This window comes from Diadema setosum, chromosome 7, assembly GCF_964275005.1.
Source record: "Diadema setosum chromosome 7, eeDiaSeto1, whole genome shotgun sequence".
Lineage (NCBI taxonomy): Eukaryota > Metazoa > Echinodermata > Echinoidea > Diadematoida > Diadematidae > Diadema > Diadema setosum.
In genome coordinates, this window is record NC_092691.1 from 31,741,109 (window position 1) to 31,762,799 (window position 21,691).

At 38.7% G+C, this 21,691-nt stretch overlaps 2 protein-coding genes across 2 annotated transcripts; one reads left to right on the plus strand and one right to left on the minus strand.

The window, feature by feature from the left end:
- Positions 1-293: 293 nt before the first annotated feature.
- On the plus strand, positions 294-7,541 carry LOC140230634 (protein prenyltransferase alpha subunit repeat-containing protein 1-like). Its single transcript, XM_072310773.1, has 7 exons — positions 294-548; positions 1,795-1,949; positions 2,883-2,958; positions 3,984-4,088; positions 4,682-4,997; positions 6,030-6,241; positions 6,867-7,541. The coding sequence occupies exons 1-7, from the start codon at positions 478-480 to the stop codon at positions 7,264-7,266; spliced, it is 1,335 nt and encodes a 444-aa protein (XP_072166874.1). The 5' UTR covers positions 294-477; the 3' UTR covers positions 7,267-7,541.
- A 5,993-nt stretch (positions 7,542-13,534) lies between these two features.
- Positions 13,535-21,203, minus strand: LOC140230635 (tRNA modification GTPase GTPBP3, mitochondrial-like). The gene is made up of 8 exons (XM_072310775.1): positions 20,561-21,203; positions 19,621-19,756; positions 18,664-18,817; positions 17,961-18,033; positions 17,204-17,347; positions 16,546-16,711; positions 15,339-15,773; positions 13,535-14,680 (listed from the first exon to the last, which is right to left on the minus strand). The coding sequence occupies exons 1-8, from the start codon at positions 21,114-21,116 to the stop codon at positions 14,455-14,457; spliced, it is 1,890 nt and encodes a 629-aa protein (XP_072166876.1). The 5' UTR covers positions 21,117-21,203; the 3' UTR covers positions 13,535-14,454.
- Between the last annotated feature and the right edge of the window lie 488 nt (positions 21,204-21,691).

Here is a 21,691-nt window from a genome sequence, read left to right on the forward strand (position 1 = left end):
CGTTCATTGATCTAATTTTTACTGAGCCTGTAAATATTATCAATAATTGTATTTATTCTTTCATCTCAATTTAACTATATTAAAACTAGTGATAATTATTTACATGGTTGTAAATCATACCTTTATTTGCCGTACATAGTTTTGATGGATTATTATTTACTTCTATGAACCAATGGGTGGCTGTCACAATTTTGGTCACACACAAGTAAGTCATGAAGTGTTGTATGTAAATTCGCGATTTATGTACGGACAAAATACTACGGTACGGTACTGTGTGCTTAGCTGAATGAAAGTGCATTGTTGCGTTGTGTGTACGAAGTGCCTAAAAACAGTCTGCGAATACTGTTTATATGCGTTATTTGTAGCTGCACTGAAACACCACTCCCAGGAATCTGTCTGGCACTTTACACACTAGATAAATTGTCTTTGTTTCGACTGCACACATTTCCTTCAACTACTCAAGAGACGAGTAGGATCATGGTAGACGATAGCAGACAGAAGAGAATTCTCTCCGATCTAAGCAGTGCCCTTCGGAGAGACCCAAATATGTGAGTAACCGGGGGTTTTGGACCTCTCCAGTCTCCACTAACATTAACAACTTGTCTTTTAAGTTTTATTATTGATTCTAGACCTCTGTCTAGTTTTGATTTATCTCTACCTCCATATCTAACTCTTGACCCAAATTACATTTATCACATCCCGACAAGTAAATTTAATTCTGATTGTGAATATTTCTGAACACTCCACAGACCTGTCTCTTCTGTTCTCTATCTTCTAACTTGAATGTTACTGACTGCTGACTGTTAAACTGTTAGTGTTAGACATCAGCATTATAGTATTTTGATCAGTCGGGAAGAAACAGTGAGTGTGTGTCTGTAGACTGGTCATTTTAACTTAAAGACACATAGACCCGGCAGTTGTGGGGTGCTGTTGGATGATCGTGCCAATCACATTGGCATTGATACGAAGATTGCCGAAGTTGAGCTGTCATCAAGTAAAGCGTGTAGATGTTGCGAGGTAACGTTGCCTTCTGCGCGTCACGCAGTCTGTAGTGATGCCAGGGTGCTTCTTAGAAGTCACGGAAGAACTTTGCTAAAGCTGTCGTCATCAGCCAAATCATGAGCTGAACTGATCGGACCACTGACCACAGTGGATCGGACTTCTATGGACTCGTGGAAATGGGTCAAAGCGTTTAGCATTGAAGAGGAGTCGATAGCATAGGTGTCTGTAAGGAAACTTGTGCCAATATCTCAAAATTTAGTTTCAAATGAAGAGCATCCTTACCTTCCTTTTTTTTTTTTTTTTTTTTTGCATAGATGTGTTGAAGCCATGCCACCATCAACTTGCAGTTGCAACATAAAATACAAAGTACCATGGTACTCAATGCTGAATATTTCATGAGAATTATTTTTGCAAATTTCATGAGTCGGAAGCTATTCATGAGTTTAAAGACATGCAAAAATATTATTGATTCTGTATTGTCTCTCTGATCCTGACATGAATGTGACGTGCACGCATACATTTCTCAATTCAGTACTATTCTCCACAATTGCGAATTTAATGGTAACCGCTTGTAAAATTGTTGGGAAGTCCTGATTCATGAAAAATTAGACTCACTGAATATATAAATTATGGCATATACACTAGTTATATCTTTTATAATAGTATTACTCGGGGTCTATTAATACTGATCATAGCATGATTAGAAAAAAACAATATCAGAAGGCTGACCAACGAGCAGTATCAATCAGTCAAAATTCTCATTTACTGTTCCTTTCTTCACCCTATCTGTAGTGATGAGTTTGACTTCATCTACTGTCCAGAGCCAGTAGTCAACAAAAGCCCAGTGGTGCTGGAGAACCACAAACTTGGCCTGGCAACGTGGAGCATCAAGATTCTCTTCAACTATGTGTATACCAATCTGATGAAGCAAACAGGACTTGTCAAGGGTGAATATAAAACCCTATCTTTAAAAGTTCAAGTTAAGGATATTGAAAGAAGTCAATACTCAAAATGCAACACAAGTTCCAAGGGCATGGAATGTAAAAAGACTGTAGAGATCAAGTGTTATATTTTGTTTTGATCAAAAGAATCATCATGTCTGACTAAAATCTAATATTCCTTCCCTTTTCATTGATTTAATGAAATAATTAGCCATTTGCTCTGTAGGAAGGAGGGTGCCCCACTTCCGATTGGCTCTGAAATCCTTTATACCTCATTTTTTATGTCATTCATTATTGAAGCTGTCTCTACAGTGCCATTGTTTATTTGAATTTTATACTTGTGTGCATTTGAAGATTGGTTAATGTCCATCAAGGGACAACTTGTCATTTACATCCTGTGATTCATTTGAACATTATTTGATATTGTAAGAGTGTTAAATTGACTAGGAAATATATTTGTATGAATTAATTAAGTTTCCTTTTCACAGTATTAGCTTTCCACATACAATGTAGTTTACTTCCCATGAATGTTTGGTGAACAAGGCGTGGTCAGACTGGTAAAAGATTGAGAAGTTTAAGTCCTCGTGATCTCTTGTCGTTCGGTCACACTGGCAAAAGATCAAGAAGTGTCACCGGGGGGCATAGGGGGACATATCCCTACAGTAGTTGGAGTGAGAAGTTTTGCGAGAAGTTTGTGGTCACACTGGCAAAACTTAAAGATCTTAAAAATCATGATGTTAAGCTTCTCAATGATTTGCCAGTCTGACCGTGCCTATTGAGAGACATTGCCTTGCTTGTGGAGTGACACAGTGACTGAACTTGATTTTGGACACCAAGATGAGTGTTGCAATCAAATCATTTGTGCTGTAGTGATGAAAAAGAAAAGCAGAAACAGTGAAAGGCAAGGAGCAAATTCTGTTTCTCATTATATTTCTTCAGATCTAAAGTCGATCCATGAGTTCAGCCAGGCAGCTCTCCTTCTCAACCCTGAGTGCTATGCAATATGGAATATGAGGTAACGGTGGATTGTTGAATGGGAATGTGGTTGCCAGCTGTGCATATTAGGGAGCTTTAGATTTTCGTGACGGAGACGTTCAGAGGAAAAAAAAAACATGTTCTGAGCATGCGCAGAATCGAGCGTCAAGTCAATCTATTTTTAGCTTGCATCGCCTGAGTTTTTCACTACGCGTACTGGGCTATACGTCCGCACAGTTTGCAACGTAGAGAACTACTTCATGCACCGATCATATGGGGGCGCCATTTTATTTTTTATACATTTTGTCCCAGTGTAATCTAAAGCTACTTTTCAGCACGACGCAGGGGAGAGGAGAATGTCCAGTGCAAGCGTCGTCTCAAACGTCCACGCGTCAAAATCTAAAGCTCCCTAATATTATGTTGTTGCAGCCTGCAGTCACAAATTGAACATGCTGATGTAACAGGTCACCTTACATTTGAGTATTCTGCATACATTTAACATGCCTCTTTGCACATCATATAAAAGGTACACATTTTATTTTCCACAAATTGTATGGGATGTATTATTACCTTGCTGCAACAGAAGGTGATATTCTATCACTTCTCAAATCACTCTGTCTCTGGCAAAAATACTCTCACTCTTATCAGCAATCAATACTTAAGAGTTTCCATCAATTTTTCGACAATATTAATAGGAGTATTGAGTTTTTGCTGGAGCCTGCATATATGAAATTCATGATCAAAGGTGTACATGCTGTGGATGTAAATGTCCAGCTGCAATTACTGTAAAAGTGGATATTTTTGTGCAAGTAATTTTTGGCGCTTGGACCGGTAAGATGAGTGTAGCGGGTTTTTGATTCCACGGAATCAAGCTTCAGCTACTGGAACATATGGCAAGCCAATATATTTGCGTGCTTTTGTTGTCGCACCAATTTCTGGTTGCGTGAAATGTGTGAAAATGTCCACTTTTACAGTATGGCAAATTTTTATGACACTTGAAGCAGTTTCTATGTGTGCCTTATTTGGCAATGAGGTTAAAATTTTACTGTTGACTGTTCTGTTTAGGAAAGACCTAGTGCTGAAGAACTTCATCAAGGCAGAAAATGAACTTAGATTTGCTACCCTAATCCAAACCAAGCATCCAAAGAGTCCAGAAACATTCATACAGAGGTAAGTAGCCATTACACCTGGTAGCCAGGTGGGATACATTGGCATTCAATTTGCTTCTTCAACTCTGTTTAGCACTAATAATCTTGTACAATATCAAAGCTTGTAGACCAAGAAAGGTCATAGTCTGTCATTCAATGTTCTATATCGTATTTTGTGCAATTTCAATTAACAAGTCTTGCATTTTGTTTTTATAAGTTTTTTTTTTATTTCATTTCATTTGTGTATTTTTTTGTTTTGTTTTAAGAACCTGCAACATTCATATTTACCTTGGATTTTTACAAAAAGCAGACTTCATGACATTTCAAGACCTGGGTAATGTGTCAGGCATTTTGTCAGTAAATTTCTCCCCCCCCCCCCCCCCAATTTCTATGTCAAGGTAGAGTTATACTTTTTTTTTTGTTCAGGTGTAGAGTCATGACCATTTTTTTATTTAGTTGGTAAGCCTAGATTATTGTTGAAATCATGGTGTTATTTCTCCTATGAAATAATATCCAACTATAATTGTGCTGTGAACATATCTTCATATATGGTTTACGGTATTTGTTTTTGCTAAAGGCAAATTATTTGCCATTTTGATTTTTTTTTTTCATCAGGAGATGGCTTCTACAGCAACTGTTTCCGTCAGTACAGTCCTCACCTAGTCTAGCCGCACAAAATTGCCCAAACTCGTCACTTTCCCACAACAGTAACGCACAAAATGCAGTCCAACTTAACGGCAGCTCCTCCCTCAGAGCCCACCCAACTCTTCCCATGGCTGCAAAGGAGGTTGAACTGACAGATCGACACAGGCAAGCCATACAACACGAGATGGAGGCCTGTCGGGCAGCTGCCGACCACTATCCTAGCAACTACAACGCATGGAGCCACCGAATATGGGTGCTTCAGAGAATAGCAGGACTGGACATAGCAGTGAGGATAAATTAAACATTTCACACTCAAACATAATTTGATTTGTATGTCAGGTTACCTATGCCCTTTAATGCAAAACAAAGAGTATTAGAAGTACATTTGTAATGAATCAGTGGAAGTCTTGTAGGGACAGAAAAGCTCATTCTAAGTCAGCTTAGAGACTCAGTAGAGTTGGAATACCATGGAGTGTTGTTGTTGTTGTTATTTTGATTTAAATGCGTGTCGAGTGAAGGTTGGCCTAGCCTTTTGTCAAGGCCCTCTCGCTGTAACGGGCAAGCGAAGCAAGCCCAGCTGAGCGCAACAACCCCACTTGGCTAGGCTCTCTTCACCATACAGAGAGAGGGCCTTGACAATAGGCTAAGGCTGGCCAGCTCATAATTATTTGAGAATCTCTGCAATGAATGCTGTACAGCTTTATCACTGATCTCTATTGAAGTACACACACAGCCAAAGAATATGGACTGGAGTCAATTGTTACCGATGAGCATACGCTTGGGGATGCACTATTCACTGACACATGGCGGATGGGCACTGTTGTAATTTTTTAATGTACCCTGGTGGGCAGCGAATGAAGAACAATTCAATCGAATGACCTGTGTGTCCCCATGCTACCGGGTCTTTGACCTGTTGAGGACGAGTCCCCGAGTATACTCAGACAAGTGTCTATGGGAAATGCGTGTTGTAGCAAAATCAGCCTGTCCTCAATAGGTTAAACTGGAAGTGTGGCTTGGCTTGCAGCACATCACACATTTAATTTTGGTATGAAGAGTAACATACAAGTGAGAAAGTATGCTTTGATAATGAGACATTTCTGGTTTGAAGGAAATCTGATGAAATAAACAAAAAAGAAAATAAGCTTTCATGTTTTTCTTTTTTCAAAACAGGTGATTTTTATTCTTGAAGGTTGTTGCATGATGGAGTTGTGCCACTGGCACTAGTAGGGGGTGCAATTTTGTGAGATTTTTGGAGGCTTCCAAATGAGGATTGTAACCTTCGCTGAAACTTGAATTTGACTGCTCCTACGTACCACAGGTACTGGAACAAGAGCTGGAGAGCACAAAGGCGTGGGTGAGCCAGCACATATCGGACCACAGCGGCTTCAGCTACCGCCACTTCCTCCTGCGGGCTCTCTCCGAGGGCGCCGTTCAGCAAGACAGGGTGGTGGCTCTGGTGAAGGCAGAGCTACTCTTCACGTCCGCCCTCATCCAGAGCTTCCCAGGACACGAGGCCATCTGGTACCACAGGTGAGTACATTTCACTTTGTTGTCGCAACTGTAATAGTAGGAAGTTTAATCATTCTCATAAATCTTACCCTTTGTATAATGTGTGTACTGTAAAACGAGGAATGTTCGCGTGCATTTTAATTTCGCGAGCGCCAAGATTCACGAAATTAAAATGCACGCGAAAGTTCTTGTCTACACTATATACATTGAATGCCAGTGGCAGTTCGCGAAAATTTCATGCCGCAAAAAAGGCCGTCGGGTCCAATTCGCGAAAAATTCATGCCGCGAATATATCAGGTTTTACAGTATGTCTTTGTTGAAACGAGAGAACTCTTTGCTCTGGTAGTAATACAAGACATGCATTGTTGGGGCCATGCAAAGTCTGTACTTTCCAACTTAATTCTGTTCGGATGTTGCAAGCAAAATAGGCAGTTTTGTGAACACACATACATGAAAATTGTTCTGATTAAATTAGCAATTATTAAAAACCTTGGTAGCGAGGGAATAATCCTCCTGCATAAGGAGCTCAAACCTTAGAAATTAAATGTCACTTTATAATCTGCTCTTCTAGGCCTAAACTCTTTGGTATACTCTACTCCTCTCTACTCCTTGCCCCGCCCCCTTCTCCCATCCATTCCCATCCCAGGAGGTCGGTCCTCAATGTTGGGAGGACATGTCTGCAGATGAGGACTGAGAATGCCTCCTTCTACCAGGATGGAGGCCACATGGAGGTAAATGGCTGCAGAGAATTGAACGGACACGGCTCCAACCTGAGAGGCGCGGATAGCGAGGAATCTTCCGTCCCCGGGGAGGGAGAATGGTTCCCTCTGCTGGACTACTCCAACCTCAAGACCGCCGAGATGGAGATCCCCAATCTCCATGACGACGAGATGATGAGCAACGTTTCCCTGAGAGTCTTAGTATCCTCCGAGTCGGAGGTGCTCTTCATGGATGCAGTGTATAAGAAGGCATTTGACTCAGACAGGCCCTTGCTCCAGAGGTGTATAGATCACCACAAGCGATGGCTTCAGTCCATAAAGTATTGATGGTGTGTGACGAGTGTTAACAAGCGTGCAATGAATCTTGATTTGGTACAATTTTTGTTTTCTGTCCCATCACATAGTGCTGTGTGGCAGAACAGTATCAATTATTTATTCTACAAAGGCAGACTTCACAAGGAACTCATTTGCATTTGGTTTGCTTTTATTTGTTTTATATGGCAGTATATCTCCTATGTGATTGTTGTCTTTCGTATTTATTTATTTTTGGGGGGAGGGTTTCTCTTGAGGGGGTTGTGTCCTTGTTTATTTTTTCCCTTGGATTCCACTCTCTTTTTGAGGTCTTCCTCTGTGTACATTTTTGTGGGGGGGGGGGGGGTGGGGTTAGGATGGGGAATGAAGAGGGAAATAAAAGCGTGATACCAAACAATCACACTAGGCAAAGTTAGTATTAACTGATCAGTATTGTATTGTTGGATGTCGTTACATACAGGTATAGTACATGTAATAGAGCCACATCAACTGCAATTACATTGTCAAAGGAAACAGAAATTTGGTGCAGATATGTATTTCGATATGGAAGTATAATGCCATAATTATGTCTATGCCTTGTGCATTTCAATTTTTCAAATGCCACTGAAATAAAATGGCAGTGACTGGTTGGTATTTCATGGTGTTCAGTTTAATGAATACTTTGTGTTATGACAATCTCTACATACTCATGTTGATCTTTTCAAATTACAGGTTTTACTTTTAGTTGGACTGTTCATATACATATATTTATATTTTTAGAAATTTGCAGTTTGTTACTATTTATCAGTAGTGTCCCATCTGATATGAAATCATGTAAATGTTATCTTCATAGTATCTCAAAGTCTTTGATAAAATCTCATTTTTGTAGTCATCATAATCATCAGTCACAAGTGTCATAATTGTCATAATCATAATCATTATCATCATCATCATCATCATCATCATCATCATCATCATCGTGGTAACAGCCATCATCACTATCATTCATAACTTGTGGCTATTGCTTTTCAGAAAACTTTCAAAAATTCACAAGTATGTCTGACGTCATTATATACACCCGTCATAAAACAGATGTCACAAATATTCATCATCCCCTACGTATTTGTATCATAATATCCTCATCATAATCATTGTCAAATTGTGTCATCATCATCACCATATCAACTGTATTTACTGACAGCGAAATACGCACAAAGGTGTCACAATATAGATATATGCAATATGCTGTCCCTTTCTTTCCATCATGCTTATGGAAATTTCACATCCATTGATTTTAGCAAAGATTTGCCATTCAGTTGTCCACTGCATAATTTCAGTTCTTGGCTCAGGTTTTGTCCTATATATCCAAAGATTCGTAGAACTGCCTTATTTTACCACCATGTTATCCTCATTGTCACAATGGTGTGTAACGCTGCCTTATTATCTCCGTACATTTTTTTTTTTTTTTTGGTTTTTGTTTTTCCTTTGCCATGATAGGATTGCTGGAGAGAGTGAACGATGCTGCATAGCATGTTAAAAACAAGGTATTGACTACTTGTACTATTTGTTGTGTTTGAAAAAGAAGGTCATATCAGCTTGTGAATGTTAGAAGTGATGTATTCTCAAACATATATTCACAATGTCTTTCTTGACTCATGATGCCAAGCTCCCCATGCAGATGTGTGCTGTTCAGACAATATTGTATTTCTGTGGAAATGCTGCATAGTTTTGTTCGTTTCATAAACGTGTGAATGTTTCTGCCAGTGTTCTTAGGTGAATAGATGTACAAATACGTTGTAAAGTAATAGCACGCACACTTCCATTCAAAGACCTCGTAGTGTGGGTCATTCATGAGTGGCCTGATTAATTCGCTGCCCACCACCGGGGTACATATGAAACCACGAATAGCACCAGTCAGTAAATATATGCCTCCAAGCATATGCTCATCGGTAATAGTCGATTCCATTTCAGATTATTCAGTTGTGTGTGCGTATTTGCAGTCATCAGTTATACAGCTGAACACAATTTTTTACAGGGATTCTTGAATATATCCGAGCCAGCCCAGCCTTCCAACTCCATGGTATCCCCACGCTTCGGGGGGTTCTTTAACCCTTCAAGTCCCAGATATCACATATCTGTAGTTTGATTCTAGGTTTTTATATTATGTTCATTCTGTACTGTTATTGTATTGTAAGGTATTGTGTAAAAAAAAAAAAACAACAAACAAACAAATCTGCATTTAATCCTTCCTGTGCTAGGGACTTTGGACACTTTGTACAATGCTTTGGGATTTTCTGTGCCAATTTCCACTCAAGGCACACTAAGGGTTTACAAGCCACTTGTTCATATGTTGTTGTTTATGCTTCAACTGCAGAAGTTTCAAAGTCTCTTTAGTGCTTAGTTTAGTACTGGTGGTCGTTAAATTGGCAACTTATTTTAGAAGCTCAAAGTTAATGCTTCTATCTTGAATTGGAAAATTTTTGTATTTTTTTCTTTGATGTTGTGCAGATTCAAGGAATTTGATGAGTTTTATCAAACATTTGTCCATCAAAGGACACCACATTTAAATTCAGATTTGTCAAATTAATGGGGACGAAAAGGCAACAACAAAAATTCCCCGTGGTATTTGATTGGCATTATTCCCCTAAGACTTGGACAGTGTGTTAAATGATGCAGGAGGAAAGACCGCTACCTGCATAATGCCTGTGCATGTAGCGTCTGTCAAAGTGCATTAGGACAAGCAAACTTCCAGGAGTGTGCTGCAGGTTAACAAAGGGCTGCTGATACAGGTCATTTGGATGAAAAAATCGAAGCACTGAATTCCCGATTGGTTTCCTTTTTTTTTTCTTTTTTCTCATATGTTGCATAATTGGTGTAATGTTGAAGATGTTGACCACATTGTTGTTGTTATTGTTGTTTTGTTTTTTGTTTTTTGGTGGGGGGAGATCTCTCAAAGTTACATTTTTTATTACAGTGCACTCCCGTTACAACGAACACGGTTATAACGAAATAAATTTCGTTATAACGAAGTAAAACTTCTGGTCCCAAAAGTATTGCCATTAAAGGGATGGTACAGTATTGGTGGAGATGAGAATTGGGCTTTTAACTTTTTGCGAGATACCAAGAAAGCACTTATGAAATAGTACAGAGCATACCATTTTAAGAGGAATTCAAAGTTTATTTGATGAAAATCGGGTTTGGAATGACTGAAACATCCAAAAACAAAGTAAAACAAAGCGATTGTAAGAAAGTGTGGGTCCCACACTTATTAGAATCGCTCTGTTTTGGATATCTCAGCCATTTCAAAACCAATTTTCATCAAATAAACGTTGAATTCCTCATGGAATTACATGCTCTTTCATATTTCATAAAAGGTTTCTCATTATCTCACCAAAAAATGTTAGAAATCTGAAATTATGTCTCAACCAAAACTATACGATCCCTTTAAAGTCTATGGTACAAAATTCGCTTATAACAAACACGGTTACAAATTTACGTTATAACGAAGTCTTTTCCGAGCACCACTGACAAAGCAAAAAAAAAAAAAATGTGCTCCATTATAATGAACTGAGGATCGCTGTAGAAAATACGTAGCGGAACGAGCATTTATAGCGTCTCTGCATGGGCGAACGCGTCACATCACTGTGTGTTTGTTTGGTGTGTCACGCACAGTTTCCGAGGGGAACTTGCGTTATTGTAATACAATAATCTGAAATTGAATAACTATTTGTTTTATTGTTCACATAGCTTTCCAGTGTATGACGAGTATTCAACAAACAGAATACGATATATGCGTGGCTTCCGTGTTTTCGCTATATATTTGTATTCGTTCAGTTGTAACGAAATTTCGTTATAACCAAAGAAAACCGCCGGTCCCAAGCATTTCGTTATAACGGGAGTGCACTGTATATCGGTATACTGTATAGGAAAATCCAGTGTGAAACGGGTCTACATTTGTAATTGCTGACTGCCTGCTACGATTGGTGTTGTTGGTGACTTTTTTTTTTTTTTGTAGGGGGGGGGGGAAGCACAGGGAATGATGTCAAAGAGGATTACTCATCTGGCATCATGTTTTTATAGCCTAGGAAATTAATTCTAGTGACCTGAATTCACTCTCAAGAATGGGCAGAATGAAATGCCAGTGTGTCAAGTTGGACTATCCAATATGGAAGTTCTTGTGGGAAGGGTAAGATTTGTCATTTCTAATAGTGAAAAGCAATCTCTCCATTGGTTGAAATGTATTCTGAGTGAGAAGGGGTCTGGAAGGATTCCCCATTACACACGAATAGACATGTGGAAGCTGCCTGTAGCCACTATCTGTTTAAATCTGCCTTTTATTTATGCTGCTGCAACCTGTATTATATTGAAATTATTTACAACAAATATTGTGTGCTGAAGTGATATTGTGGAAAGTTCACTATCCTGGGCCACATCTTATAAAGAGTTGCAATCAATCTTAAGTCCCCAAATCAATTGCAACTTTCAAAGTTGCGATGATATTTGTTGCAACTTTTAGGACTGAATTGATTGCAAATCTGTCAAAAGCTTCAGTTGATTCTAAATCAGTCACGGAAAGTAAAAATAAATCGAAAATTTAGGGTTGCAACAGAGTTTGCAGTGTATCAGTCATTTTTGACATCGAACTTCTGAAGTACATTTGTTATTACTATGTGACTGGGAATTCAGATTTGTAATATGAAAATACCAAACTTTGGTATAATTTTGTGTCAGTGTTATAGAATAATTGCAATTCATACAGATTGATCGCAATTTGGGTTTGATCTTTACATTTAGACCAATATTTGCAACTAAAGGCAAGTTTAAATTAATTGCAAGTTTAATGATATTTGAAATTGATTTCATAATTCTATAGGACGGCACCCAGGTCACAGTATGGCATAATGGAAAATGTTTAATTTTGCTTGGTTTTTCCCATTCATTATATTGTTTTATATAATTATGGTGTCTATGTAATTTGTTAGATTGGCAATTTGTCTGTAGATACAATTGAGTCTTGACATCATTAACATATATGCAAGTAATATGTGCAATGTATTTGACTATGGGTCCTGAATGTAGTGTCCATCTATGCTGTATTGCATTGAGTAAGTTTGCTTCTAAGTGACTAAGCATCTACACAAAGGCGGACATATTATGTGTCATAAATATTGTAAGAGCAAGTAATATATTATATGTTTATTATTGTATTAGCCTTTTGGCATCTGTGTAATCAACAGAGTCATTTTCAGTACTTATGAGTTTCTATATATTTTAGATAAAGTCTCCTTTTTTATATATAACTACAGATTAAATTGCAAAATATGAGATATTCCTGTCTGTGCTGTGTTCCTTATTTGACAATTTACTGTGCATCTGACATCTTCACACCTATTGTTGAGTATCATTTATTGCAATATGCAATATATGCTTTGTCCCCCATGACTTTACAGTGACCTGTAGCATTTCCCAAGTCTGGCAGAATAGGAGAAAGTGCACATTATGCCCCCACAGGGAGTACAATGTCCAAACGTAATCCTTGTCCAGATTGACTTTTGATCTACCTCCATTACATCTTCCCCAGAATCTCATCAATTTCTTGCCCTGATAAACATTTATTTACCCAGTTTAATAAAATCAGGTCAAATAATTGTGGATATACTGCTCCACTTCAATCCATGCTTAATGTACAGATGTACATTAGTATACTAGTTTTGATACCCACGAAGCCAACTCTTCACTTTCTAGTGAATAGTGAAATAATCCTCATTTGAATTACATGACCCTTGAAATCAACAAGAATATGCCCAAAGTGTAAGTATTCAAATGCCCTATTAGACCTTTATATCATTTGATGTTCTTAGTGATAATGAATTAAAACAGGAACTTACATATCAAACTGTAATTCTTACTCTTACATATCAAACTGTAATTCTTACAGTTTTAGTGCCATTTTACACAAATATAGTTTTCTTAAAATTTGATTGATACTTTCTTGATAAGGACGACATAATAAACATAACATTTGCATTTTAGGTCGCAGAGGCATAAAGATATTCAGACAGCCAATATGATACTTGAACCTGAGTGAAATATGATTGTCTGTTTGATTGTATTAATTGTTTGTTTGACAGAGGAGTGACTGCTACTGTGGCACCCATTAGATTAGTTCTAAATTACATGTACATGATATCAACTTTTGCAAAAACAAAGTATTGAGGTACTCTGAAAGCCTGAAGAAAGACCTTTCCATGAAAAAAATACCATGCAAAAGTAATGTGAAACAGAAATTTATTGCAAACTCATGGGCAAAATTGAATAACAATGTCAATATGCTACTGCAGAATTTTCAATTGTTTGTTACTTGAATGCACACATACTAAGCAAGGTCATGTCATTTCAAATCCATATGCCATGGCCCTATTCTCCTTCCTCCTCAAATAATCTGAATATTTCTCTCTTTCTTGAAACTCCCCTTTTTTGAATGGAAATCCAAAAAAGGTAACCAAGCTTTCTCACAAGTGGTCTGGAGCTCACAGAAGGAACCAGGTTCAGTTTTCAAGTACTACGAGGTCATTGAACTTCAGTTTTGTGAATAAACCCAAAGTACCTGGTAGATACCTGAAGTGTGTCATGTCTGACTGATGTCTTGATGAATGTGACAGTATTTCCCCCCTGCCATAGAGCCAACTTGTGAGTGGTGTGGGAGTACTTGAAGAGTTTGTTTGCAAAAACCGATAAGTCTATATTTGCCAAATGGAGATATTTGCGATTAAAGGTAAAGAAAAATAAAGAGAATAATAAGAAAATTTTTGCTTCTTTTGACCATAACTTCAAAAATATACCTTTATATGTAGTGACCAATATATCATTTAAAAGGTATTATTTTGTACTTTATGACAGAGATCGTACTTCAAAATCTTCAAAAATGGAATTTTTGGTTTTTGCAAACAAACCCTTCACTTGCTTACAAAATATCTGAAAAAAGCTGAAACTTACATAAAAAGTCTGAAGTATATTAAACTGTGAATATTTCAATTGTCCAATTGCAATTGAATTGCTTAAAGCCTAAAAAGTGGGTTTGTTCAGACTACAAAAATATGAAATCAAATTAAACTCTTGACATTTCACATCACTGCCCAATACAAGTTTTGATTAGCCGGTGCAAGTGTACATTGACTCGGTCCTTTCTCATCTCATCAGATGGCATCAGTCGTGCCATCACGGTCACTTTCCGATGCAGAAGTCCTTGAAAATGATGTCCAGTACTTCCTCTGTGGTCACATGACCCGTGATCTTGCCGAGCTGCCGCAGAGTGATCCGGATTTCCTCTGCCGCTAGAACCAGGTCCTCCCGGGTGCCAAAGGAGGCCAGGGACTGGGCGCACACGGTCAGGTGGTTTCGGTGGCGCACCTGCGTCAAATAGGGATCAGATGAAGCAGTATTGCTGCACCTGTTTTAACAGGAGAGATGAAGGAAAGGGGGAGGAATTGTTGAGTGAACTTAAACTCTGTTGCATGAGATACTAGCTACTTTCACTGTAATTCTGCTTGAAAGTTTGTCCTTCGTACTCTTCAAACAACTTCTTTTTGGAAAATCAACCCCCCCCCCCAGAAAAAAAAAAGTCCAAACATAAATATTCAAGTATCAATGCAGAGGCAGTAGATATGATAATTACTAGAAATATATAAATATATATGAAGGTAAAGTCAACAGGTTATGCACATCAATTCATCAACTAAGAGATTTTCACACTTGGAGCTTATTCTAACAAAACAATAGTAGTCTCAACATTTTAATCTATCATCTGGGGTAACTCAGAAAGAGACATCTTTGTTGCTTTCAAAGTCACCATGTCACTGATTGATTGATAAAAGCTAAAAATCTGATATACTTTTCAATTAAACCTATTCAGCTGAGAAATTACAAGTCATCACCTAGGTTGACCGTCCACCTTTTATTGCCTAGATCTATGTCACAATGCACGATATCAACATGTCACTGAGTGCTCAAACAAGTCTGGCATCATGTGAGTCAATACGGTCACTAATATCTGCTGTAATTGATAACTGAAAATCCTCATTAAAAAATCCCCAGTTACCGTTCCTTACATCATTTCCAGCCTCTCTTTGAATTTCTCCAAGAAGATGTTCAATCCGTCCTCTGTTTTACAGGACACGGGAAAAATGGTGAATCTTTCTCCACTTTGAGTTCTTTGTGAAGGGACTTCATTGCATGAATCATCATCAGCATGATGCCACTCCATCCGTGGCACTGGTATTCTCTTTGTAGTCTTTTCATCAAGCAGATCCGTTTTGTTCAATACAACGATCAATTCTCCCTCATTACTCCAGTCGTGATCGTGGCTGGTCTCCGAGTCTAGTTTATGACTGTCACCACACTGCATTTGCTGTGCACTGCTGGTGGCATCCCATAATCTCGATTCTTTGACTTGTGCCTGTATCTGTGCTACTATGTCCCTTGCATTGCTGATGTTGATGGTTGTTGCATCTACCATGAACACTACAATGTCCGCCATGCTGGTCCTGACGAGATAATGAAACATGATAAAGAGACAAACAGTGGCTTACAACTTTGTCCATGGAGCATGACGACTATTATCTATTATGCCATAAACAACCTCTGCCTTTTATAGGGCCTAGTAATTGCATGGTTTCTTCATATCATTTTTCAGAAAGATTGATCCCATGCTCTGGCAGCTAAAATCAGATGACAATCTGAATAAAAATCTTGGACTTTAGGAGGGGTAGAATTCATGCTAAAAAATTGACTTGTTCTTCTGGCTTCACACACTACTAAAAACAGTACAAGAAAGTGATTGTCTTGGTGCTTGTTCGATATACATAAGAACTAGGCAATGTATGCTTTAAAATGCATTATCTGAACCATTTTCTCTTGTAAGGTGCACTGACAAAATTGTAAAATTGGTTCTTCTTCTTCTTGTCATCTTCATTATTGTTATCATATCATTTGTTGTGGTTATTGATATCATTATTATTATCATTACCATTATTACCATTATTACTATTATTATTATTATTAATATTATTATTATTATTATTATTATTATTATTATTATTATTATTATTATTATTATTATTATTATTATTATTATTATTATTATTATTGTTGTTGTTATTATCATCATTATTACTACTACTACTACTACTGCTACTACTAGTGCTATCATTACTTTTATTATTACTATCATATATCATTATTATCATCATCATCATCATGATATTATGCCAATTTCTCTTCCTTATTTCTACTAAAATATTCGAGACTGATTATTACCTCTCTCTGGCTCTGCGAACCCCTTCCATTTCCACTTCATCCCTCGTGTCCCTGATACCTGCTGTGTCACTAATAATTACTGGGTATCCACCGATGTTGAGGGTGGATTCCAGCACATCCCGTGTTGTACCAGCAATGGGCGAGACAATGGCTGCTGGACGCTGGCCTGTGTTTCATCAACAGGAGGTGAAGTAGGCCTAGTCATTGTCATCTCACAACAGTGTAAAACAACAACACTTCACACAATGCATAACAAACATTTCATTGCCTGCCTGGCAGAAAAGGCCATTGCATGAAATTTCACCCCAAAATCGAATTTTTTGTTGTGGCATTATTCCACAGAGTTTTGATGGCTCTTTCATATGATGGGACTATGATTTGTTTGTGATTTTGTGAGCCCACAAGCCATAGGGCCCTTCTGCTGGACAGGCAAGATTTTATGAATTTCCATGCTTACACATTTTTAGTTCGAACCTACACTGAACAGTTACACTACATTCTACTCATTAATTGCTTAAAACAAATCTATTATACCCACTCAGCCTGAAAGGCAAGGAGGCTACGTTCATAGTTTGTTTATTGGTTCCTCTGTTGTTGTTTTTTTTTGTCTGTAAGCTCTCTTTTCTGTAACTATTGCTAAACTCATGGAAATACATACACAATGCATTCAGTAAGGTGCTCTTCCCTGCATTTGGACGCCCTGCGATGGTCACATGAACTCCACTTCGTAACCTTTCACCTTTCCTATTGTCTGCAAGGTGACCCTTAACCTCGGCAAGAAGCTCTGACACCTGCTGTTTTGCTGTGTTTCAGAAGAGACGCAACAACACATGAATAAGGTGTTAATTCTAGTAAAAGAAATAAACAAACAACACCATTAGCAACTTAGGTTTACAAGAGGATATGTTCATGTTGAATGTAATTAAGTTATTACCCAGATTCAAATTTCTGTTGATTTTTTTTACAAGCTATTTTAGTGGAGATAGTCCTTGGAGTGTTTGAAATGCATGCAATATTGCCTGCAGTCATTTGTATGCAAACATTAAGACACTTGATATTCATCTCAATAATCCAAGGATGAAAACATACATGATCACTTGTAATGTTTACTTTTACAGTGTCTATTCTGCAAAAGGTTTGTACAGTACGAAAATGAAATCAACAAGAAATCTATTTAGCTCCTCTATCCCTCTCCGGTTCACAGTCCTTTTCAGGGCTACACACACTCCAGAAAGAATACTCTCATCCAATTCTTGCCTCTTATTCTACCTTTCTTTCCTCCTGTCATTCTAACAGTCCTTTTAAGGACTCACACATGGTGAACCGAAAGCCGAGCACATGCCAAGAAATCTATTTGGTGAATTTTCATCTCTCTCCTTCAATATTGGGTGGACTGGCTACGCAAACTATCTCACCTTCCTCTAAGACTCCTTCCTCAATGTTCTCATCCTCAGCAAAGTCAATGTATGCCTCAACATGTGCAACAACCTACATTTATGAAGAAATGTAAGACAAATTAAAAACCAATAACATACTGGAAATGTTATATATTTTGGGGGGCAAGCAATCATTACTTTATCAGCAGCCTACAAGAAGAATGCAACACAAAAATGACATCATGAGGTTTAAATAGATGGTGAAGAATGGACAGATATCAGTATATATACAAATGTATATATGCATACTGTATAAGCTGTTATTATTGCAAATTTCGCGAGTCACAGTTGGATCGCGAATTAAACAACACGCAAAAATAATTCCATGTGCTTTGCTGACAGTACATTAACGTTTGGAAAACAACATGTCGCGAAAATGTCTATGATCTCCTCATTCGTGAAAATAACAGTGTATACAGTACATGTACTTGGCAATTGAGAAAGAGACGTACTATGCAGTTTTACTGCTAGTCTTATTGAAGCCCACCTTAAAGTTTTATGCAGGAGATCCACTGGTAATTGCTAACACTCTTCTAGCTGGCATAGTGTATCAAGAGGAGAGAGTATATGGGTAGATGGTATCCCACAAAGAAATGCATTGTGACACCACAATGCAATGATGGATGAAAGATCTTATGTTGGCTCAAAATCACGTTGACAGCATGATAGCAACTTTTTGTACCTTTAACAAGGTCTTTCTCCATCGATGGTAGAGTCTACTGAGGTCACCTGACATCTGACGAACGGCCTGTCTACGCTGGGCTTCTGTCTCGGCATGAATCAGGTCGCCCAGTCCCTCAACTTCTGTCAGGTCAAGCTTGCCATTGTAGAAAGCCCTGATGAGGGGGGAAAAACAGTGAAGGGTTAGCTTCCAATCAAAGCAACCCCAAATTGTAGGGCTTTGATTTATTTGCATTATACTGCATGAGGCGTATACAATGTAGCCAATACAATATTCTCAAACTCTGATGTACTTTGTGTAAGTGCAAAGGTCCAAATTAACCCCAGCTCGTCATCAAGTGGCCATTTGAAAAGATGACACTGGAAATAACTGTATTCATTGGTAAATGATGAATCAATACATAGATGAACAAATAGATTCAAGCAAAGTACACAACATAATTATATCCATAAATAAATGAAAATAAGACTAAAATAATTACAAATGTGATAACTGACTGTAAAGATTTTTAAATGCCAGTGAGAATTGATGCACAAATCATGTCCATTAGAGTTGAAAAAGAAGAAAAACAATCTTAAGAAATTGCCTGCATGTGTCCCAACACTCTCTCATCCCCCTCCCCCCTTGGTTCTCTCACCCCCCCCCCCCCTTTGATTTTCCAGGAGTAAAGGGCAAAGCCCTTCACTTTTATTATTTCTTTAGCCTCTTGTCTGCTTTTAGGTATTCACCACATATATCAAATAATAGAAAATGTAAATAGAAACATTAAAATGAACCCCTTAGATGTGCTTACAACTATGATTTGTTATATTCAGTGCTGGAGCCTTTCACAGTCATCATCCAATATGTATGAAACACAGATGGATAGTTTTGACTGCCCCAGATGAGTAAAATTTGTTTGGCTCCCATTGTACAATGAAGTGCATCAACCCGGCCTCTGGAAGCAGTGTGCCATACCTTTTGGAGAACTGACCAGGTTCTGCGAGACTAAAACCATCAAGTTTACCGAGGGCGCTGTACAAGGCAGCAATTACTGCTGGGCCTCCGTGCACTTGCAGCTCACACACGTCTTCTCCTGTGAAGCTGTTTGGTGCTGAAATAGAAGAAAGGTCAAACAATCAAGAGAAAATCTATTTTCCATAGCTTACCTCGAAAATATTACCAAAAAAGAATGGCACAAAAACATTCCACTTGTACAAATGGACAATATCAATCGTATCAGGGCAATTACCCCCCCCCCCCCCCACCCCCCAGAGTAAAGATTACGGTTAGGTTTATGGTCTAGAGTTTGGGTTAGGGTTAGGATTAGGTTCAGGATTAGGATTAGGGTTAGGGTCAGGGAAGGGACAGGGTAATTGCCCAGGGGGTAATTGCCCTAGACCCCTGTCAAATAATAATAAAACAAAAACTCTACTTTTCACCCTCTCAATTTCTCCACAACTATAAGTATCGGTACCCCATCCTCTATTGTAAACCCTCCAGTTAAACTCTGCAAGACAGGACAGCTTGCGATATCATCAGGGGGGAAAAAAAAACCCACACACAATAGAATTTAGAAACAGTGAGTGTCTATTGCATGAGCAAAAACTACCATCATTAAATGCCATTGGTAATCTCCATTGGCATTGCAAGTTGTAACATGAAATGCTGTAATGATGATGAATACCGGGTACTCAAGAGTATGTAATACGTAACCACATGTCCAAGACAACGACGTGTTTATTTGGAAAACATGTATCAGAAAAACTGTTCATAGTATTACTTTATCCTCGTAATGTGACCTGGGCTTATGAATGATTGACTTCAATTTCAAGGCATCTTTCAATACTGTTTTTAGGTCCAGATGATCAAGACACGGTAGCCTATTCTTGCATAAACGTCATTGTAAGATAGTTACCTGGAAACCACAGGATCAATCCGTTATCAATCAATTCCTGCGAGAACGGGTCGTGGATTGGGGACAAGACGGCTTGTCTAGCAGCGACTTTAGCGACGATTTTTCGTGGAAGCACTTGCTCCAGAGCATACCATGCACGGGGTCCCGATACTCGAACTACAGCCACTCCGCATTTTCCATGGCCACTTGCCAGAGCGAATATGGTACTTTGGAAACTGTGATGAGGAGAAGAAGACGTAGAAGAAGAAGAACTAAACTTGCAGTCGACAGACGATATACCTTTTGTATGTAGCCACCACATATTGCCTGACGTACGAATGGGTACTAATGTGCTGTGTTGAAGGCGATCATTGTTTGCACTATGCCGAGCGATGCCGTGGAGAAAGGAGGCGCCAGAACAGTCCCTCGCAACAACCATCGCCTTCGCTTGGTGACGCCGACAGGCACGGCAGACGAGACTTCGACCGAACCGTACAATCGTTGGCTGCTTTAGCAACGCAGACATTTTGCAATGAAGATTTTTATTGTCAGTCTTTTTGGCAAACACGAAGTGCATACTCCACAAGCCTTACTAGCTTGCATTATTATCTTCGAGAGAAGTGAAAAATCGGAGTCAAATTTAGAAACTGAGGCTGCTCTAAGTTGAAACAATTCTTTTATACGTTGAGATCTCTCCTATCTCCTCGCACACTGCAGCCGATTGTTATGTATGGCACTCACACGTTTGTGATCCTCTAGCTGGATTCTGTGGCGCGTGCAGCGTATAAAACTGCGGCGCGCGCCATGCCGCCTTGCTGCACGTGCTTCTGTTTACATTTTGGCTGGGCTGAGCCGTGGAAAATGAGGGAGGTGGAAGTTTCCACCTCCTTTGGTAAATTATATCTCTAACCTTTATAATTCGGCAGTAATCAAATGATCAGTGCCCCCTATCACAGGAGCGGATCCAGGAATTCCGTAAAGTGGAGGCCCCTTTACAAAATTAAGGGGGGGGGGGGGTGCGCGCGCCCTCATTTTTGTTCTTTTTATTTCTTTTGATTCTAACAAAAAGATAAAGAGGGGCGTGCGCCCAGTGCGCCCCCCCCCCCTTTCTGGATCCGTCACTGCCCTATGTCAACTGGGGCCTTATTCAGG